The 14,088-nt window shown below is 67.5% G+C and overlaps 2 protein-coding genes across 2 annotated transcripts in view; both read left to right on the plus strand.

Moving 5' to 3' along the window:
- Window positions 1-627: 627 nt before the first annotated feature.
- Window positions 628-9,133, plus strand: LOC136788553 (splicing factor 1-like). Its single transcript, XM_066987112.1, is given in 10 exon segments — window positions 628-693; window positions 2,027-2,386; window positions 2,457-2,572; window positions 3,587-3,657; window positions 3,660-3,693; window positions 4,570-4,741; window positions 6,094-6,347; window positions 6,469-6,528; window positions 7,588-7,749; window positions 8,834-9,133. Coding segments are annotated over 10 exon segments (1,554 nt in total). The 3' UTR covers window positions 9,093-9,133.
- Window positions 9,134-10,842: 1,709 nt separating this feature from the next.
- The window catches only part of LOC136788781 (glycogen phosphorylase, muscle form-like), a 28,288-nt gene continuing 25,042 nt past the window's right edge, over window positions 10,843-14,088 (plus strand). Inside the window, 1 exon segment of the mRNA XM_066987461.1 lies at window positions 10,843-11,131. Within this exon segment, the coding sequence (XP_066843562.1) occupies window positions 10,885-11,131 (247 nt within the window). The 5' untranslated portion in view covers window positions 10,843-10,884.

The raw sequence follows: 14,088 nt of genomic DNA on the forward strand, positions 1-14,088 counted from the left end.
TCCGGGCTCGGCGCCGCGCGGGGGCCTTTTGGGGGCGCTCTCGGCCGCCTGACCTTGGGGGGGTTGGTTTTGGGGGCCTCACCGATAACCGATTTTCGTTCCCAAAACCTGACTCTTTCCCTCGTAGCGACCCCCGGCCGCGCCGCGCCCCCCCCCCAACCCCCAACCCCCCCCTCCAGGAGAGGATTTAAAGGCGGGGGGGGGGGGGGGCACGGAAAGAGCCCGGAGCCGCCGCGGCTGCAATTAGCGCCCCGATAACGGAAGGGTTTGGGGGCGGGGGGACGTGAGGAGGCTCCAGGTGGGGAGGGGGGCGTCGAGTGACCCCCCCGGCGTGTCCCCGTGCCCCCCCTCAGGTCGCCGTCGCCCGAGCCCATCTACAACAGCGAGGGGAAGCGGCTGAACACGCGCGAGTTCCGCACGCGCAAGAAGCTGGAGGAGGAGCGCCACAACCTCATCACCGAGATGGTCGCCCTCAACCCCCGACTTCAAGCCCCCCGCCGACTACAAGTGAGGCTTCCGGGGGGGGCCCCCGACGGCCCGAGGGGTTGGGGACCCCCCACACATCTTATCCTTTGTTTTATTTTCACCCCCTCAGGCCCCCCGCCACCCGCGTGAGCGACAAGGGTGATGATCCCGCAGGACGAGTACCCCGAGATCAACTTCGTGGGGCTGCTCATCGGGCCCAGGTGGGGGGTCTGGGGGGTCTGGGGGAGTTTGGGGTCTGGGGGGTGGGAATAATGGTCGTGAGGGGTTTTGGGGGGTCTGGGGGGAAATAAGGGTCGTGAGGGTCTTGGGGGGATCTGAAAGGGTTTTGGGGGTCTGGGGGAAATAAGGGTCGTGAGGGGTCTTGGGGGGACTGAGAGGGGTTTTGGGGGGGGGACTGGGGGGTCTGGGACGGGTTTGGGGTCTGGGGGGAAATAAGGGTCATGAGGGGTCTCGGGGGGGACTGAGAGGGGGTTTTGGGGGGTCTGGGGGGTCTGGGGGGAGTTTGGGGTCTGGGGGGAAAATAAGGGTCTTGAGGGGGGGTCTGAGGGGGGGCTTTGGGGGGGTCTGGGGGGGTTTGGGGGGGGGTTGGGGTGTGTCTGGGGGGGGGGGTTTTGGGGTCTGGGGGGGACATAAGAGGTCGTGAGGGGTCTCGGGGGGGGGGACTGAGAGGGGTTTTAGGGGGGACTGGGGGGGGGTCTGGGGGGACGGGTTTGGGGTCTGGGGGGGAAATAAGGGTCATGAGGGGGGTCTTGGGGGGGGGATCTGAAAGGGGTTTTGGGGTCTGGGGGGGAAATAAGGGTAGTGAGGGGTCTTGGGGGGGGACTGAGAGGGTTTGGGGGGGTCTGGGGGGGTCTGGGGGGAGTTTGGGGTCTGGGGGAAATAAGGGTCTTGAGGGGGTCTGAGGGGGCTTTGGGGGGGTCTGGGGGTTTCGGGGGTTGGGGTGTGTCTGGGGGGGTTTGGGGTCTGGGGGGAAATAAGGGTCGTGAGGGGTCTTGAGGGGGGTCTGGGGGGTGTTGGGGGGTCTGGGGGGGGAAATAAGGGTCATGAGGGGTCTTGGAGGGGATCTGAGAGGGGTTTTGGGGGGCGCGGGGGGTGTGGGGAGGGTTGGGGGGGTCTGGGGGGGGAAATAAGGGTCGTGAGGGGTCTTGGGGGGACTGAGGGGTTTTGGGGGGGACTGGGAGGTTTTGGGGGGGACTGGGGGGGCCTGGAAGGGGTTTGGGTGGGCTTTGGGGGGAATTGGGGTCTGGGGGGGGTCTTGGAGGGGGTCTGGGGGGGTTGGAGGGGGTTTGGGGAGGGTTTGGGGTCTTGGGGGGTCTTGGGGGGGGTTGGGGTCTGGGAGGGGTTGGGGTGTTGGGAGGTTTGGGGTCTTTTGGGGTGGTGGTGGGGATTTGGGGGGAATTGGGGTCTTTGGGGGGAATTGGGGGTGTTTAGGGGGCCTGGGGGTTATTGGGGTCTTTGGGGGGGTCTTTGGGGGGGTCTTTGGGGGGGGTCTTTGGGGGAGGTCTGGGGGGGGTTTGGGGGGGCTTTAGGGGACCTTTAGGGACTCGCCGAGGTTTTGTGGGCGCTCCGGGGGCTTGGAGCCTCTTCGGGGGGCTTCCCTCGGGAGCAGCCCGCGGGCCTCGGGGTGCCCGTTGCGGGCGGGTTTCGTTCCCATTTCTGGCCCGTTTCGGGCCCGTTTACCCCCATTTTTTCGCGCCCCCCCCCCCCCCCCGCAGGGGGCAACACGCTGAAGAACATCGAGAAGGAGTGCAACGCCAAGATCATGATCCGCGGCAAGGGCTCGGTGAAGGAGGGCAAGGTGGGCCGCAAGGACGGGCAGATGCTGCCGGGCGAGGACGAGCCCCTGCACGCCCTGGTCACCGCCAACACCATGGACAACGTCAAGAAGGCCGTGGAGCAGGTCCGGGGGGCTCGGGGGGGGGTTTTGGGGGGTTTTGGGGGTGGGGGCTGACCCCGAATCCCCCCTGCAGATCAGGAACATCCTGAAGCAAGGCATCGAGACGCCCGAGGACCAGAACGACCTGCGCAAGATGCAGCTGCGGGAGCTGGCGCGGCTCAACGGCACGCTGCGCGAGGATGACAACCGGTGGGGGGCCTAACGCCCCCGGACCCTAACGAGCCACCCTGGACCCTAATTAATGCCCCCGGACCCTAAGGAGTGCCCCCAGACCCTAATGAGCCCCTCTGGACCCTAAGGAGCCCCCCCAGACCCTAATCAATCCCCCCAGACCCTAATTAAGCCACCCCCTGAAGCCCCCGGACCCTAATTAACGCCCCTCGGACCCTAATGAGCCCCCCCAGACCCTAATCAATCCCCCTGGACCCTAAGGAGCCCCCCTGGACCCTAAGGAGCCCCCTGGACCCTAAGGAGCTCCCCTGGACCCTAATTAATGCCCCCAGACCCTCATGAGCTCCTCTGGACCCTAACAAGCCCCCTAGACACTAATCAATCCCCCTGACCCTAATTAATGCCCCTGGACCCTAAGGAGCCCCCCAGACCCTAATGAGCGCCCCCAGACCCTAATGAGCTCCCCCACCTCCTCACAATCCCCCCGATCCCTAATATAACCCCCCCAGATCCTAATGAGCCCCCAGATCCTAATTAACTCCCCCAGACCCTACCAAGCCCCCTTAACCCCTAACAAACCTCCCCACAAAACCCCCGATCCTAATTAACCCCTCCCCCTGACTCTCATTAACCCCCCAGACCCTAATTGATCCCCCTGGACACTAATTAACGCCCCCAGATCTTAACTAATTCCTCCAAACCCTAATGAACACCCCCCCCCCCCCGACCCTAATGAGCCCCCTCACCCCCTAACGAACCCCTCACCTGCTCACAACCCCCCCCAGACCCTAATTACCCCCCCAGACCCTAACGAGCCCCCCTCGTCCTCACAAAACCCCCTAATCCCTAATTAACCCCCCTGACCCCAATTAACCCCCACCCTAATTATTCCCCCTGCTCCCCAGTCCGCCCCAATGAGCTTCGCTACCCCCCGACACCCCCAATCCACCTCCCTCCCCCCCCAAAATTTACCTCCCCCCCAGTTGCCCCCCGCTAATTACCCCGCTAATGAAGGCGCTAATTGCCCCGCAGGATCCTGCGGCCGTGGCAGAGCACGGAGACGCGCAGCATCACCAACACCACCGTCTGCACCAAGTGCGGGGGGCCGGCCACATCGCCTCCGACTGCAAGTTCGCCAGGTGGGGCCCCCGGGACCCCCGGGACCCCAAAACCCCCTGGGAGCCCCCCGGGACTCCAACCCCCCTCCCTGGGACCCCAAAACCCCCTTGGGACCCCCCCCGGGACCCCAACCCCCCCACCCTGGGACCCCAGAACCCCCTGGAACCCCCCCCGGGACCCCAGAACCCCCTGGGACCCCCCCGGGACCCCAACACCCCCTCCCTGGGACCCCAAAACCCCTGGGACCCCCCAGGACCCCAGCACCCCCCCATGGGACCCCAAACCCTCCTGGGACCCCCCCCCAGGACCCCAACCCCCTCTCCGGGACCCCAAACCCTCCTGGGACCCCCCGGGACTTCAACCCTCCCATGGGACCCCAAAACCTCCTGGGACCCCTGGGACGAACCCCCTGGGAGCCCCACCCACCGGGACCCCATAACCCCCCTGGGACCCCAAACCCCCTGGGACCCCCAGGACCCCAGCACCCCCCATGGGACCCCCCGGGGACCCCCTGGGACCCCAGCCCCAGCAGGACCCCAAAACCCCCTGGGACCCCCCAGGACCCCAACACCCCCCCCGTGGGACCTCAAAACCCCCTGGGACCCCCCCAGGACTCCAACCCCCTCCTGGGACCCTCCCTGGGACCCCCCCCCGGGACCCCCAAACCCCCCCCCCCCGGGACCCCTCCAAACTGGGGGGGCCCATTCTGTGCCCCCTCCCCCCCTTTTTTCCCCCTTTCCCCCCTTTCCCCCCTCACCACCGCTTCACCACCCCTTCCCCATCCCCACCCCCCTTCCCACCCTTCCCCCCTTGCCCCCCTTCCCCCGTACCCCCCACCCCTCCCCTCGCCCCCCCGTGCCCCCCCCGCCCACTGACCCCCCCCGTGCCCCCCCCAGGCCCGGCGACCCGCAGTCGGCGCAGGACAAGGCGCGCATGGACAAGGAGTACCTGTCCCTCATGGCCGAGCTGGGCGAGGCGCCCGTCTCCGGCAGCGCCAACGCCGCCCACACCAGCAGCCCCCTCTCCAGCCGGGGGGGGGCTCCCAGCCCGCCAGCCAGCCCCCCCCCCGTGAGTAAAAGACCCCCCCGGAGCCCCCTCTTTAATTAATTAACCCCCTAATTAACATCACCCACACCAGCAGCCCCTCTGCAGCTGGGGAGGGAAGCATTCACCCTGCCAGCCAGCCCCCCCCCCCCCCCCCTAAGTAAAAGACCCCCCCGACCCCCTTTTAATTAATTAACCCCCAGACCCCCTGTTTAATTAATTAACCCTGCTAATTAACATCACCCACACCAGCAGCTCCCTCTCCGGCTAGGGGAGGGAAGCATTCACCCTGCCAGCCAGCCCTCCCCCATGAGGAAAAGACCCCCCGGACCCCCCTTTTAATTAATTAACCGCCCCCCAAACTGACTTTTTAATTAATTAACCCCTCCTAATTAACGCTGCCCACACCAGCAGCTCCCTCTCCAGCTAGGGGAGGGAAGCATTCACCCTGCCAGCCAGCCCCCCATGAGTAAAAGACCCCCACGGACCCCCCTTTTAATTAATTAACCCCCCAGACTCGCTTTTTAATTAATTAAGCCTGCTAATTAACGCCGCCCACACCAGCAGCCCCGTCTCCAGCTGGGGGCGGCACCCTGCCTTTAATTAATTAACCCCCTAATTAATGCTGCCCACACCAGCAGCCCCCTCTCCAGCCGGGGGGGGCTCCCAGCCCGCCAGCCAGCCCCCCGTGAGTAAAAGACCCCCCCGGAGCCCCCTCTTTAATTAATTAACCCCCCCCTAATTAACATCACCCACACCAGCAGCTCCCTCTCCGGCTGGGAAGGGAAGCATTCACCCTGCCAGCCAGCCCCCCCCCCCCATGAGTAAAAGACCCCCCCGGACCCCCCCTTTTAATTAATTAAACCACCCCTCCCCCGACTTGCTTTTTAATTGATTAACCCCCCTAATTAACATCACCCACACCAGCAGCTCCCTCTCCGGCTGCGGAGGGAAGCATTCACCCTGCCAGCCAGCCCCCCCCCCCCCCCCATAAGTAAAAGACCCCCCCCAGACCCCCCTTTAATTAATTAACCCCCCAGACCCCCCTGTTTAATTAATTAACCCTGCTAATTAACATCACCCACACCAGCAGCTCCCTCTCCAGCTGGGGGAGGAGGCATGCAGCCCGCCAGCCAGCCCCCCCATGAGTAAAAGGCCCCCCGGACCCCCCCTTTTAATTAATTAACCCCCCAGACTCGCTTTTTAATTAATTAAGCCTGCTAATTAACGCTGCCCACACCAGCAGCCCCCTCTCCAGCAGGGGGGCTCCCAGCCCGCCAGCCAGCCCCCCTTGAGTAATCACCCCCCCAGCCCCCCCCCCCCGGACCCCTTTTCACCATTACCCCCCCCCCGCTAATTACCCCGTTAATTAACAGCAGAGCCGCCCGCCCTGGATGAACTCGACCCCATCCGAGAGCCGCCCCCTACCACGGCCTGCACGGGGGGGCCGGGGGGGCCCCCACGGCTTCCCCCACCCCATGGCCGCCATGGGGGGGGGGGGGGGCCACGGGGGGGGGCACCCCCTGCAGCACAACCCCAACGGGCCCCCCCCCCTGGATGCAGCCCCACCACCACCCCCATGGGGCAGGGCCCCCACCCGCCGGGGGGCACCCCGGCCCCCACCACATGGGTAAGTACAATCCGGGTCGCTGGGGGGGGGGGGGGGGAGGGTTTTGGGGTGAAAAAGGGGGGTTTTGGGGGTGGGGGGGCGGCCCCCCCTCGCTAAGGCGACGGTCTCTCATTGCCTCAAGATCAGTACCTGGGAAATTCGCCTGTGGGCTCTGGGGTCTATCGCCTGCACCAAGGAAAAGGTGAGCCCCCCCCCCCAAAAAACACCCCCTGACCCCCCCAGCACCCCCTGACCCCCCCAGCACCCCCTGACCCCCCCTCAAAAAAAAAAAAAAACCCACCCCCAGGTGACCCAAAATAGCCCCAGGGGCACCCCAAATCCCCTAAAATACCTTGAACCCCCCCCCCCCCCCAAAAAAAAAACCCGCTCCCAGGAGCCCCAAAACACCCCCTGCCCCCCCCCAAAAAATAACACCCCAGGTGCCCCAAAGTCACCAAAACGAACCCCAAAACCCTCCCCACCCCCAGTACCCCCCAGAGCCCGCCCAGACCCCCCAAACTCTCCCCAGTATTCACAGCCCCCCCCAAATGCCCCCCCAGTGCCCCCCCGTGTCGCAAATCCCTCCCAAAGCCCCCCAAATCCTCTGAAAATCCCCCCCAGAGCCCCCCCAAAATACCCCAGAGCCCCCCCAAGTGCCCCCCCATGTCCCAAATCCCCCCAAGACCCCCCCCCAAATACCCCAGAGCCCCCAAAATACCCCAGAGGCCCCCAAGTGCCCCCCTGTGTCCCAAATCCCCCCAGAGCCCCCCCAAGTGCCCCCCAAATCCCCCCAGAGCCCCCCAAATCCCCTGAAAATCCCCCCAGAGCCCGCCCAAATACCCCAGAGCCCCCCCCAAGTGCCCCCCCGTGTCCCAGAGCCCTCCCAAGTGCCCCCCCATGTTCCAAAGCCCCCCCCAAATCCCCTGAAAATCCCCCCAAGCCCCCCCCCCCAAATACCCTAGAGCCCCCCAAGCCCCCCCCCAAATACCCGAGCCCCCCCAAGCCCCCCCCCCAAATACCCCAGAGCCCCCCCCAAGTGCCCCCCCATGTCCCAAATACCCCAGAGCCCCCCGAGATCCCCCCCAAATCCCCTGAAAATCCCCCCAAGCCCCCCAAATACCCCTGAGCCCCCCCAAGTGCCCCCCAGAGCCCCCCCATGTCCCAAATCCCCCCAGAGCCCCCCAAGCCCCCCAAAATACCCCAGGCCCCCCCCCAAGTGCCCCCCGAGCCCCCCCGCCCACCGCCTGCCCCCCCCCCCCAGGTATGATGCCGCCGCCGCTGGGTATGATGCCGCCGCCGCCCCCCGCCCGGTGGGCAGCCGCCCCCCCCCTCCGGGCCGCTCCCCCCTGGCAGCAGCAGCAGCAGCCGCCGCCGCCCCCCAGCAGCAGCCTGGCCTCCAGCACCCCCCTGCCCTGGCAGCAAAGTGAGTGGGGGGGGGGGGCGATAAATTGGGGGGGGGCGCGATAAATTGGGGGGGGGGGGGGGGGGCTTAGGGGGGACCGTGGGGGGGCAGTAAGGGGGTGGGGGGGCTCCAAGGGGGCAATAAGGGGGTGGGGGAGCTTTGGGGGGGGCAAAATGGGTGGGGGGGGGGGGGGGCTCGGGGGGGGCAATAAGGGGATGGGGGGGCAATAAAGGGGGGCCGGGGACTCGGGGGGCAATATAGGGGGGCAGGAGGGGCATTAAGGGGTTTGGGGGGCTTGGGGGGGCAAAAGGGGGTCGTGGGGCAAGGGGGGGGGCAATAAGGGGGGTGGGGGCTCCTTTCCATTAATTGGGGATTTGGGGCTTCTTGGGGTTGGTTCCCCCCCCTTTTCCCTTCCTTTTTTTCCTTTTTTCCCCTTTTTCCTCTTTTCCCTTTTTCTCCTTTTTCCCTTTCCCTTTTTCCCCCTTTTTTCCCCTTTTCCCCCTTTTTCCCCTCATTTTTTTCCCCTTTCTCTTCCTTTCCCCTTAATTTTCCCCTTCCCCCCCCCCCCCTTTCCCCTTTTCTCATTTCTCCCTTTTACTGATTTCATTTTTTTGGACTTCGTTTTTTCCCCTTTTCCCTTTTTTTCCCCCTTTTTCCTTTTCTTTTCCTTTTTCTCCCCTTTCCCCTTTTTGCCCTTTTTACCCTTTTTTCCCCCTTTTCCGACTTCTCCTTTTTTCTTTCTCCTTTCTCTTCCCTTCCTTTCCCTTAATTTTCCCTTCCCCCCCCTTTCTCCTTTTCTCCCTTTCACTGATTTCATTTTTTTGGACTCGATTTTTCCCCTTTTTCCCTGTTTTTTCCCACTTTTTATTTTTCCTCTTATTTTCCCTTTTCCTCCCTTTTCCCCTTTCCCGTTTCATTTTTCCCTTTTCCCCCTTTTTTTCCCTTCCCCCTTTGCCCCCCCTTTTCCCCCTTTCCCCCCCTTTCCCTTTTCCCCCCTTTCCCCCCTCCCCCCTTTTCCCCCCTCTCCCCACCCTTCCGGGGGGGGGCTGTGTGTGGGGGGCACAACCCCCGGGGTGCCCCTCTGACCCCCCGCGCCCCCCCCCAGATACGCCGACCACCACGAGCGCTGGCACCGGCTCCCTCCCCGCCCTGGCAGCAGCAGGCGCCGGCGGGGGGGGGGGCGGCTTCTTCGGGGGCCCCCCGCTGCAAGGCAGCCCCTCCATGGTGCCTTTGCCCCCCGGGGTGCAGCCCCCCTGCCCCCCGGGGCCCCCCGCCCCCCCCCGCCGCCGCCTGGCTCCGGGGGCATGATGTACGCCCCCCGCCGCCCCCGCCCCCCATGGACCCTTCTAACTTCGTCACCATGATGGGCATGGGGGTGCCGGCCCTGCCCCCTTCGGCATGCCCCCCGCGCCCCCCGCCCCCCCCCCAGAACTGACGCCGCCGGGGGGGACGCCACCACGGCCACGTAGCGCGGGGGGGGCGCGGGGGGGGGGGGGTGGGGGGGTGGGGGGAGCGCCCCCCCCCTCACACACACACACGCCCGGCCCCCCTCCCCCCCCCCACCAGGGATCTGCCCCCCCCCCCCTCGGGACCAGTGAGGGAGCTGCCCCCCCCCCCCAAAAAAATCCTTCCCTGGGGGGGGGGGGGGAGCGAGCAGGGGCCCCCCCCGTTATCTGGGGGGTGGGGGGAGGGGGGGCAGCGCAATCCACACGGGTCCCTCCCCCCGCCCCCCCCCCGCGGCCCTTCCCCCCCACCTCGTGGTCCAGGGTCCCCCACCCCGTCCCCCCCGCCCCATAGACGCCCCCCCCCCCGTTGCCCCCCCGTCCCCGCGCGCTTCTTTTTGTGTATGAATAAACGGCCGAAACGGGGCCCCCCCGCCTCTGCTTTGTGACCCCCGCGGCTTTCGGGACCCCCCCCCCCGCGCCTGGGGACCCCCCCGCTGGGACCCCCCGGGTATTTCTGGGACCCCCCCGGGGTATTTCTGGGACACCCCCGTGCATTTTCCCCCCCCCCCAGTGTATTTCGGGCCCCCCCGGGGTATTTCTGCCCCTGTTGCTGGGCCCCCCGGCCGTGCCCTTTCCCTGCCCCCCCCCCCCCGGGCATCGGATTTCGCGGGGGGGGACGGACGAAACCCGACCTGGGGCCGAGGGGGGTCCTGCCCCCCCCCCCCCCCCGTGACGTAGCGGCGGGCCCCCCGCGCCCCCCCCCGCCCCCTGTGGCTGTCACTCAGCGCTGCGGCCCCGAAATGCCACGACCTTGGGGTGTCCTGGGGGGGGGGGGGGGGACACACGGGGGGGGGGGGCAGCGCGGCACCATGGGCCTTGTAGTCCGGGGGGGGGGCGGGGGGGTAGCGTGGCCCCCCCTCCTTGACACGCGTGGGCAGCGGGCAGGGGGGCGGCGGGGAAACAGCGGGGGCATTTTTGTGAATGGGGGCGGCGTGGGAACCTTGGGGGGGGGGGCGTGGGAACGGGGCGGGGGCGCTCATTGAGAAGCGCCGCGCGTGGGAACGGGGCCGCGCCGTGAATGGGGCTCGCGCCGTGACCCCCCGCTCGGCGTCGTGGGCGTGGCTTCGCCGGGCCCGGTCCCGCCCCCCTTGGGGGGCGCCTCATGAATATTCACGAGGCAGGGGCTCAAAGGGGCCGGGGCGCTGCTGCCGCCGCCTCCCGCCGGCCCCGGAGCCCCCGACCCCCCCGTGCCTCGGGACCCCCCAGCTTCTCCAGGCCCCCCGGATTCCCCGGGACGCCCCCAACTCCCCAGGACCCCTCTCCAATACCTTGGGGCCCCCAGGAGCCCCTCAAGACCCCCCCTAATTTCTCAGGACCCCCCCCCAGTAATTCCCCAGGCACCTCCCCAAGACCCCCTCCTGCATTCTCCAGCCCCCGGGACCCCCTTCCAGGACCCCCCAGGCCCCTCTAGGACCCCTCCAGCCCCCCCAGGGCCCCCTTTTAAGACCCCCAGGCCCCCCCAGTCCCCCAAGACCCCCCCAGGACCCCCTAGAGGCCCTTCCTAGCCCCCCCCAAGACCCTTCCAGCCCCTCCAGGACCCCCAAACCCCCTCCAGGACCCCAAGACCTCCCCCAAGCCCCTCTCCCAAGCCCCCTAAGCCCCTCTAGCGACCCCCCAGGACCCCCAAGGACCCCCCGACCCCCCCGTGGCCATGGCGCGGCCGCTGTCGGACCAGGAGCGGCGGAAGCAGATCAGCGTGCGGGGCCTGGCGGGGGCCGAGAACGTGGCGGAGCTGAAGCGCGCCTTCAACCGGCACCTGCACTTCACCCTGGTCAAGGACCGCAACGTCGCCACCCCCCGCGACTACTTCCACGCGCTGGCCCACGCCGTGCGCGACCACCTGGTGGGGCGCTGGCTGCGCACGCAGCAGTACTACTATGAGAAGGACCCCAAGGTGGGCGCCGGGGGGGCTAGGGGGCTAAAGGGGGTCTGGGGGGCCTAAAGGGGGGTCTGGGGGGGCTAAAGGGGGGCTGGGGGAGGTTAAAGAGGTTCTGGGGGGGGCTAAAGGGGGTCTGGGGGCTGTATATGCAGCAGTAGTGCTACGAGAAGGACCCCAAGGTGCGGGATGGGGGGGGGGGGCTAAAGGGGGTCTGGGGGACGTTAAAGGGGGTCTGGGGGCTGTGTATGCAGCAGTACTACTATGAGCCCAAGGTGCGGGACGGGGGGGCTGGGGGGTCACAGAGGGGTTTGAGGGGGGATAAAGGGGGCTGGGGGGGTTAAAGAGGGTCTGGGGGGGCTAAAGCGGGTCTGGGGGCTGTGTATGCAGCACTACTGCTATGAGAAGGACCCCAAGGTGGGCGCCGGGGGGGCTGGGGGGCTAAAGGGGGGCTGGGGGGGTTAAAGGGGGGCTGGGGGGCTAAAGGGGTTTGGGGGTGGGTTAAAAGGGGGCTGGGGGGGCTAAAGGGGGTTTGGGGGGGCTAAAGGGGGTTAAAGGGGGGCTAAAAGGGGTCTGGGGCTGCGCATGCAGCAGTAGTGCTACAAAAAGGACCCCAAGGTGTGGGACGGGGGGCTGGGGGGGGTTAAAGGGGGTCTGGGGCTGCACACGCAGCAGTACTACTATGAGAAGGACCCCAAGGTGCGGGACAGGGGGGCTGGGGGGCTAAAGGGGGTCTGGGGGGGCTAAAAGGGGTCTGGGGGCTGCGCATGCAGCAGTAGTGCTACGAGAAGGACCCTAAGGTGGGCGCCGGGGCGGCTGGGGGGTCACAGAGGGGCTGGGGGGGGGCTAAAGGGGGGCTGGGGGGGTTAAAGGGGGGCTGGGGGCTGTGTATGTGACAGTACTACTAGGAGAAAGACCCCAAGTGGGGGCACGGGGGTGTTAAAGGGGGGTTTGGGGGGTTAAAGGGGGTCTGGGGGCTGCGCACCCAGCAGTACTGCTAGGAGAAGGACCCCAAGGTGCGGGATGGGGGGTCAAAAGGGGGTCGGGGGGTTAAAGGAGGTCTAGGGGGTAAATGGGGGGGTTAAAGGGGGCCTGGGGGGTTAAAGGGGGTCTGGGGGAGTAAATGGGGGGGTTAAAGGGGGCCTGGGGGGTTAAAGGGGGTCTGGGGGGTAAATGGGGGGTTAAAGGGGGCCTGGGGGGTTAAAGGGGGTCTGGGGGGGTAAATGGGGGGGGGTTAAAGGGGGCCTGGGGGGGTTAAAGGGGGTCTGGGGGGTAAATGGGGGTTAAAGGGGGCCTGGGGGGTTAAAGGGGGTCTGGGGGCCATGCAGGCAGCAGTACTGCTAGGAGAAGGACCCCAAGGGGGGGTCACGGGGGGGTCACGGGGGTTGGGGGAAAAGGGGGGGCTGCTGTGCAGTGGGAGAGACCCCAGGGTGTGGGGCTGGGGGGGGGGGGCGGGGAGGGCATGGGGGTCTGGGGGGTCGTGGGGGTTTTGGGGGGCATGGGAGTGAGGGGGGGCATGGGGGCTTTGGGGGGGTCATGGGGGTCTGGGGGGTCGTGGGGGCTTGGGGGGCCCCACAGCCCCCATGTGGGAAGGACCCTAAGGGGGGGGGGGGCCACCAGGGGGTGGGGGACTGAGCCCCCCCCCCGTGGGACCCCAAGGTTGGGGGGGGGGGGGGCACCGTAGGGCCTTGGGGTTCTGTGGGGGGGGTCCCTGAGGATCTGTGGGGGGATCCCAGGCCGGGGGGGGGGGGGGGGGTCAGTGGGGGGGGCGGTTAAATTTAACCTGACCTTTGCCGCTGACCCGCTGCCATTTTCGTCCGGGACGGGCCCAGAAACCGGATAGGGCTCGGAGGGGGGGGGACACGGGGGGTCAAAGGAGGGGTTAAAGGGGGTCAAGGGGGGTCGTGGCCGTGGCTGACCCCCCCGTGCCCCCCCCCCGCAGCGCATTTACTACCTGTCGCTGGAGTTCTACATGGGGCGCACGCTGCAGAACACGATGGTGAACCTGGGGCTGCAGAGCTCCTGCGACGAGGCCATTTACCAGGTGGGGGGGCCGGGGGGGGCAAATGGGGCCGGGGGGGGTAAATGGGGCCGGGGGGGCAAATTGGGGGGGGGTGAGAGGGGGGGAAATGGGGCAGGAGGGGGGAAATGGGGCAGGAGGGGGGGAAATGGGGGCATGGGAGGGGGAAATGGGGCCGGGGGGGTAAATGGGGCCGGGGGGGGGCAAATTGGGGGGGGGAGGGGGGCAAAACAGGATCTGGGGGGGCAAATGGGGTCAGAAGGGCCGGGGGTTGGGGCAAATGGGGCGGGGGGGGGCACAGGGGGGCAATTGGGGGGGTGAGAGGGGTAAATGGGGACATGGGAGGGGGAAAATGGGGACGTGGAGGGGGCCGGGGGGGCAAACGGGGCCGGGGGGGGGGCAAACGGGGCCGGGGGGGGGCAAATGGGGCCGGGGGGGGCACGGGGGGGGACATGCGGGGGGCGAGGAGGGGACAAATAGGGTCATGGGGGGGGCAAATACGGTCACGGGGGGGGAGGAATGGGGGGCAAATAGGGGCACGGAGGGGACATGGGGGCATGGAGGGGATGGGGGGAAGGGGGGGGGGACATGGGGGGGGAATTTGGGGGGGGGGGCTCTGAACGCCCCCTGCCCCCCCCCCAGCTGGGCCTGGACATGGAGGAGCTGCAGGAGATCGAGGAGGACGCGGGGCTGGGCAACGGGGGCCTGGGGCGCCTGGCAGGTGGGGGCCGGGGGGGGGGTCCTGGGGGGGTGGGGGGGGGGGTTGGGGGGGGGTCCTGAGGGAGGTTGGGGGGTCCTGGGGGGGTTGGGGGGTCCTGAGGGAGGGGTTGGGGAGGGGCCTCTGAAGGGGTCTGGGGGGTTGGGGGGTCCTGAGGGAGGTTGGGGGTCCTGGGGGTTCTGGGGGTCCTGGGGAGGGGTTGGGGGGGGGGGGCCCTGAAGGGGTCTGGGGGTGTTGGGGG

This window comes from Anser cygnoides, chromosome W (genome assembly GCF_040182565.1).
Source record: "Anser cygnoides isolate HZ-2024a breed goose chromosome W, Taihu_goose_T2T_genome, whole genome shotgun sequence".
NCBI lineage: Eukaryota > Metazoa > Chordata > Aves > Anseriformes > Anatidae > Anser > Anser cygnoides.